Below are 7,324 nucleotides of genomic sequence, written 5' to 3' on the forward strand. Positions count from 1 at the left end.
TTATGTGCTGGAATGTGCAGAAAATAGGTTTAAATGTTAAACAAATTTCTTCCAGTCAGAGAATGTTGCATATAATTAAATTTTTGCTTGATGCATAAAGTTAAAAGATTAAAACTAATAAAACAAGTTTTAAAAAGAGACTTTTCCATTTGATTACATTTTGTATGATGGATTATGAGAAAAAGTAGAATTGGGCTGAAAGATCTATCGCTTATCACCTCTTCAGGTTGTAAATCGTGTTTTTAAAAAGTAACTAAGTAATTAATTACTTTTGAAAATAAGTAATCAGTAAAGTAACGGGATTACTTTTTTGGGGAAGTAATCAGTAATTAGTTACTGATTACTTTTTTCAAGTAACTTGACCAACACTGGAGGTGAGGTGAGTGGACACACATATCCAAGATTATGCTCTAATCCCACATCATATTTTTTAACTAAACTACCAAAATCCCCCAAAGAGATTTAGCTTTGCTGAAGTAACACAAAGACAACTGTGATCTCTACAAGCACAGAAAAAAAGAGAGAACAACAGGTCTTCGCAGACTGGATGAGGTCATCATGACAAATAATCACACTCATTTAAAGAATTGCTCGCTCAATGAGCTTTTCCAGTGGACCAGCTTCTAGATGTAGCACGCACTCACACATGTATTGCAACATATTATTTTTAACATAAATTGGTAGCAATGTTTCAGTCCTTCACATAGACACAAAGGCAAACAACTCACCCATCAGAACTTCGTCTTTCAAGCCTTGCTCACAGCAAAGTCAATGACAGCATTGCTCAGATCCAAAGTCCTGACAGCAAACTCATCCTCTCTCTGCTCTCCTTCCTCTTCTGAGAACCACTTTCATGATTTACTTTCTAACAATAAGACAACAAAACATGCCTAGTTGATGTTAACAGGTTTGCGGGATTTTTCTTAAATGAGAGAGAGACAATGGTCATGAAGGCAAGGCAAGGCAAATTTATTTGTATAGCACAATTCAACAACAAGGTGATTCAAAGTGCTTTACAGAGACATTAGAAACAAAAACAAATAAAAAGCATGATTTAAAATTGATTAAAACAAGCAAACAAACAAACTAACTAAACACACACATTTCACACCTGTTCGCGCGATCTGAACCCTTATCGTAAGGGGAGCTACCAGTCCTTCTGTGGACGAGCTACTTTCTATTTTAAATTCCCTGAATTTAAAATACTCTCTAGACCCAGTCTAGACCCAGCTGGGGAGCTACCCAGAGCTCTAAACCCACTTAACAAACAAACAAACAAACAAAACAGTATATAAAATCAAAACAGATAAAATCAGAACAGTAGATAAAATCAGTAGTTAATGTAAGTTTTGAAATTTAAGCTTAACAAACAAACAAAACAGTATATAAAATCAAAACAGATAAAATCAGAACATAGATAAATCAGTAGTTAGTGTAAGTTTTGAAATTTAAGCTTAAAAGTGTGGATTTGGTGCTTTATTCAAATGCAGCTGAGAATAGGTGAGTCTTCAACCTGGATTTAAATAAACTGAGTGTTTCAGCTGATCTGAGGCTTTCTGGGAGTTTGTTCCAGATATAAGGAGCATAAAAGCTGAATGCAGCTTCTCCGTGTCTGGTTCTGACTCTGGGAACTGATAAAAGACCGGATCCAGATGACCTGAGGGATCTGGAAGGTTCATACTGGGTCAGGAGGTCACGATGTATTTTGGTCCTAAACATGGTTTCACATCCAGATTTTTCCAAACAGGTGCTTGTTTAAATTCATTTCATTAGGGAAAAACTGATGGAACCTTGAATTAAACATAGTGTATCTTATGCTTTTTATATTATCAAATATCCACTTTACAAAAGTAATGTGAATAAAATTCTCCAATGTTGTATGAAGCAGTGTTCCTTTGACTTCTTTTGTGGGACTCAGCTCCTCTGTCTTCTGATGCAGACGCATTGCCTATGCTCACCCGGTTCCACATTACTAAGACCCATATTTTGTTGGGTGGTGAATTTGTAGATACATTGAGCCTCCACAGCCTCTAGGTGGCCCTCAAGCTCAGCCTCAGTATCTTTGGGGAGAATTAAAATGACTTGTCTTCATTTGTGGCCAGACATTTAATTTAAGAATTAAATGAAGAACATGATCAATGATAAGTTGCAGTGACAGAAAAGCTGTGGCTTGTGTTTGTGGAGTAATCCATTCAGAATCGTGATCGAGGAGTGATGTCTACCGACAGGTAAAGTGGGATCATTGACAGGGTGACATCATGTCAGGAGGCAAATAATGGTAGCCCAAGCCACAGCCTGCCTTGAAGACATCAAAAAGGGCTTATCCATCTCAACCCTCACGAAAGATGCGCACATCCTAAAATTGTCAGCCACTACAGTACAAGCTCTGCGATGTTTTTGACAGCAGGGTAGGTGAACCAACCATGAATAGGGTGTCATAGATAATGGTACTGCTGAGGTTCAACACTCTCTAAGCCCTATATGTACCAAGAGGAGATGACCCTCTAGATTACTGGACCAACATGCCACCATATTCCCTCATCTATTCCAGCTAGCTAATCTTTCCACTTCAACCACATCAGTCTCCCAAGAGAGAATATCATTCAAAGCAGGAGATTTTGTGCAAAAGACAAAATTGTCTCAGTACTGTTGAACACGTTGTTTTTCTTAATAAAAATAATTAAACATGCATAAAAACACACCCTATAAATATTGATTGATGTCTTTATGTGCAGAAGCACAACCTACAATTACTGACTGGTTCAAACAATATATCCTTCCATACAAATAATACTATAAACCAACAGAATAGGTGACAGACAAAAAGAAAAAGACACATGAAAACATTCACATTTATTCAGTGCAATAATTTAAAATCACATTTATTTGGCCACCAGATGTCGCTGTAGTAATGTGTTCCAAATTCTCCAAAAGATCAAATCTTTTTCCAAAACAGCTGTTCCAAATGATTTGATCTCTCGAACGCTTCATTTCTGCCATCGCAAACGCAAAGGTTTAATATGAAATACTGGGTCAAGTTACAAAGTCCAGAAAACCAGAGAATATGTAAATGAAAGTCTGGGAATCCTGTGTCTCCAGAAATCATTAAACATATGGATACAGAACCAGAAGGCTTAGAGAGACAACAACAAAGTACAAGCGGAGAATATGGAGTCCAATCTGTGAGGTAATTCATTATTCAGAAGAACAGCCTGCTTTAATCAAAACGTTGATTCAATAGGGGGAAACATATCAAGAAGTGCAGAAAATCATGGGCTGCTCAGCTAAAATGATCTCCAATGCTTTAAAATGGAAAGCCAAACCAGAGAGACTACCATTCGAATGGATTGAACAATAGCCAGCATGGCAAAGACTCAGCCAATAACCACATCCAGGGAGATCAGAGGCAGTCTGAAGTTACCTGTGAGTACTGTGACAATTAGAAGATGCTTGTGTGAGGCTAATCTATCAGGAAGAAGCCCCCGCAAAGTCACGCTACTAAAAAAAAAAAAGACATGCGCTAAAGACGATACAATTTGTCAAAGAACATATCGACTGGCCTAAAGAGAAATGGAGAAACATTTTGTGGACTGATGAAAGTAAGATTGTTCTTTTTGGGTCCAAGGACCGCAGACAGTTTGTTAGATGACCTCCAAACACTGAATTCAAGCCACAGTACACTCTCAAGACGGTGAAGCATGGTAGTTCAAGCATCATGATATGGTGAAGCATGGTAGTTCAAGCATCATGATATGGAGATGTTTCTCTTACTATGGTGTCGGAACTATTTATCGCACACCAGGGATCATGGATCAATTTGCTTATATCAAAATAATTGATAAGGTCATGCTGCCAACAAAATGAAGCTTATGGAGTGGCCAGCCCAATCCCCACACCTTAATCTAATAGAAAACTTGTTGGGTGACATCAAAAATGCTGTTTCTGAGGCAAAACCAAGAAATTCAGAGGAATTGTGAAAGGTTGTCAAATCATCCTGGCTGGCATACGTGTTTATGATGATTTTGAGCTTTACTCACATTTTAAAACACACTTCTATTATTTTGAACATAACTGTATAATCAAACTAAAAACTTGAGGCACAAATAAGGAAAAAAAAGAACCAATACCAGATATCAGAAGATAACACAATAAACAAACCCATCAGCATAAGGAAATACAAAATAACACTATTAACAGAAAAGTACAATATTATACAGAACATGACAAAAAATATATATAAATAAATATATCAGTAGCAATAAAAGTGTCTGTATATAATGATACATTTGTGTGATAGTTATAAATAAATATTTCCTCTAATAGTTAAAATGTTATGCTTTTATCCAGACTAAATGAAGATCTTCTGGATTAGTGAGATGCTGCTTCCTCTCCAGCTTGCAGTCTAAGGAGCTTGGAAAGAAAAGCGTCTGGACTTCTTTAAGTTGCTTGAAGACGTTTCACCTCTCATCCGAGAAGCTTCTTCAGTTCTAGGGTCAAATGGTGGAGAGTCCCAGATTTAAACCATGGGAGTACCCCCAAGAGGGACATGGACCCCCTGATGATCCTCTACCCAATCACATGAGCCAAGGTGTGAAAACGGGTGTGGGTCACAATCAGCCAGGTTTCGGGTGAGCTCATTGTGAAACCTAGCCCCACCCTATCATGATTTTCCTGAGGTCAATGGCCCAGGATGTGAGTGGGTCGTTAAGGCGTCTGGGAAGGGATCTCAAAACTGGATTATAGATGGCAGACAGTTGGTGTTGTAAGCCACCGCCTCTGTTCATAGATTGTCATGCTCACAGTGGACATAGATGGCTTCTTCACTCCTCTTTTAAACCATCTGTCTTCTCTGTTCTAAATGTGAACATTGGTGTCCTCGAAGGAGTGTCTTTGTCCTAGATGCAGATGGACTGCTGAGTCTTGTCCTGTGGAGGTGGCTCTTCTATGTTGTGCCATGCGCTTTATGAAGTGGTGTTTGGTCTCTCCAATGTAGAGGGTCTGGGCATTCCTCGCTACACTGTACAGCATACACCACATTGTTAAGTTTGTGTTTAGGAGTTCTGTCTTTGGGATGAACCAGTTTTTGTGTGGCTGGGTCTGAAGTACACTGGGATGTTGTGTTAGTCTTTCTGATCCTCCCTAGTTTCTGTCTGATCGTCTTCTCTGTGCCTCTTTGCTGACTTGATGAAAGACCAAATAGGATAAACACATGTTTTAAGAGCTTCCTTTACATGTGTGTGTATTCAGTGGAGGAAATACATCCTAAATACTGTATAGTATATACTGTATAGTCATATTAAAGCTCTGGGTGCTCTCTGTGGGGCAGGTAGGTAATAACGTAGCAGCTTCCAGAAGGCAGAAGAGGGCAGCATCGAGCTTTTTCCCTTCCAGGTGACACAGTCTGCAGCTTTGCAGAGTTGTAAGGCCTCTAAAGATGAACTTGTGCTCAAGACTCCGGCTGTCTCAGTTTTAATCAAAACCACGTGAGTCTGCAACTTCTTGAGGGATGCTTGGATACTTTTCAGCAGGTCGACTCCTGAACCAGAATCTTCTGAGCAGGGGACCAGAACCACTGTCTGACTCTGCTTTATGCAGTCTAACACAGCCTCTCCTACAGGAGCAGACAAGCACAGATCAGAGTGTGTTGTTTTCCCCTTGATTGAATTTGTAAGGACAAAATTTAGAATAACAATTTTGTAAAAATATGAAAAATGTAAGCACCTCTCTCTGGTACAACATCAGGACTGTAGCAACAGAGACTATAACCAAGTCTGTACTTCATTTCACTCTCCAGCCTTTTTCTGTCATCTTCATTTAGTCCTGGATCTGTGCTACTCTTGTAATACATCAAGCAGGCGTTGTAGCTTTTTCCATCTAAATGGAAATATCCGTTGGGGAATTGTATAATATTCTTATCCAGTTTATGAAAGAGTTTCCAAAACCAAATTTGTGTAAAGTTGCGAATCCCTTCTCAATAATCAATAGAAATGCCTTTATTGGCTATTACATCAATCAAATGCTTGGTCTGCACACTGAAATTTGGAAGCAAGACCACAAAGTTGTGAAAGTAAAGAAAACAAGAAAGAAGAAGAACAGACGACGTAGGAACACTATGTACACGATGTAGACCTCATAATAAAATATTGTTAATAATAAATAAGGGTGGAAGGGCTATGGAGATTAAAGGATGGAGACTGCACATCTCTTGGTGTTTCCCTGGATAAGCTAGAGGACGTGGCTGGGGAGAGGGAGATCTGGGCTGTTCTGCTTAGGCTGCTGCCTCTGTGACCCGGCCCCGGATAAAGCGGAAGAAGATGGATGGATTGCACATCTGCCGAAATATTGCACAGGAGGAGCAGAATATTGTACGGAAACAAAAGGAAACTCACAAATGCACACACACACACAAATAGTAATAATAATAATAAATAGCAAGTGGCATCAACAGAATAATTGTAAGAAACTCTCAGTTTGTATTTATGTTCCGGGAAGAAGCTGTTCTTTAGTCTGTTGGTTTTGCAACTAATGGATCTGAACCTTTTTCCAGAGGGCAGGGTGTTGAGTAGATGGTGGTTAGGATGGAGGCGGTCTTTTATGATTGCCCTTGCTATTGAGGAATATCTAGTGCTGGCATTGGAGTCCAGGGTGCAGTTTTTATCTTGCTGAAGTCCATGAGCACTTCCTTGGTTTTCCTGGTGTTGAGAGTTAGGTTATTGTAGTCACACCACTCATTGGGTATGTGGTCATTTACTGTGATTAGGTCACCTGGTCCATTGGCTGAAAAATGACCCCCATTAGGTTCCCACCACGTTTGACAGTGGGGATGGTGTTCTTTGGGTTGAAGGCTTCTCTTTCTTATTTTTTACCCCAAATGAAGGAAACATCATCGTGACCAAACAATTCCGTTTTCATTTCATCTGACCAGAAGTCTTCTTCTTTATCCAGATGAGCATTTGCAAAGGCCAAGCAAGTTTTTGTGTGCCTTATCTGGAGAAGTGGTGTCCTCCTTGGTCTGCATCCATGAAACCCAGCAGTGTGCAGTATCTGTTGGACTGTCTGCCTTGAGGAATTGCCACCAGCAGAGCCCAGATTCACCAGGATGGCCTTGGTGGTTATCCTTGGATTCTTTTTCACCTCTCTCACTATCCTCCTGGCCAGCACAGGTGTTACTTTTGGCTTCTGACCACGTCCTCTAAGATTTTCCACAGTGCAGAACATCTTGTTTTTTTAAATAATACTTTCCATTGTAACCACTGGAACTTGAAAACATGGCCTTGTAGCTCTTTCCTGACTTGTAAACAGCCACAATGTGCAGCCAGAGGTC

The 7,324-nt window shown here is 39.6% G+C and overlaps 1 protein-coding gene across 1 annotated transcript; it reads right to left on the minus strand.

Moving 5' to 3' along the window:
• Positions 1–5,086: 5,086 nt before the first annotated feature.
• LOC121815370 (interleukin-1 receptor-like 1) lies at positions 5,087–5,879 on the minus strand. Its single transcript, XM_042226088.1, has 2 exons — positions 5,722–5,879; positions 5,087–5,611 (listed from the first exon to the last, which is right to left on the minus strand). The coding sequence occupies exons 1-2, from the start codon at positions 5,846–5,848 to the stop codon at positions 5,292–5,294; spliced, it is 447 nt and encodes a 148-aa protein (XP_042082022.1). The 5' UTR covers positions 5,849–5,879; the 3' UTR covers positions 5,087–5,291.
• Between the last annotated feature and the right edge of the window lie 1,445 nt (positions 5,880–7,324).

This window comes from Haplochromis burtoni, unplaced genomic scaffold (assembly GCF_018398535.1).
Source record: "Haplochromis burtoni strain Fernald_Lab_line unplaced genomic scaffold, NCSU_Asbu1 Contig_195, whole genome shotgun sequence".
Classification (NCBI taxonomy): domain Eukaryota; kingdom Metazoa; phylum Chordata; class Actinopteri; order Cichliformes; family Cichlidae; genus Haplochromis; species Haplochromis burtoni.

Excerpts from the sequence above, each read along its gene's own strand:
- LOC121815370 (XM_042226088.1), bottom strand. The coding sequence starts at position 5,848 with ATGTATTACAAGAGTAGCACAGATCCAGGACTAAATGAAGATGACAGA. Across the intron at positions 5,612-5,721 it reads TGATGTTGTACCAGAGAGAG|GAGAGGCTGTGTTAGACTGC; the intron begins GTGCTTACATTT and ends CTGCTCCTGTAG.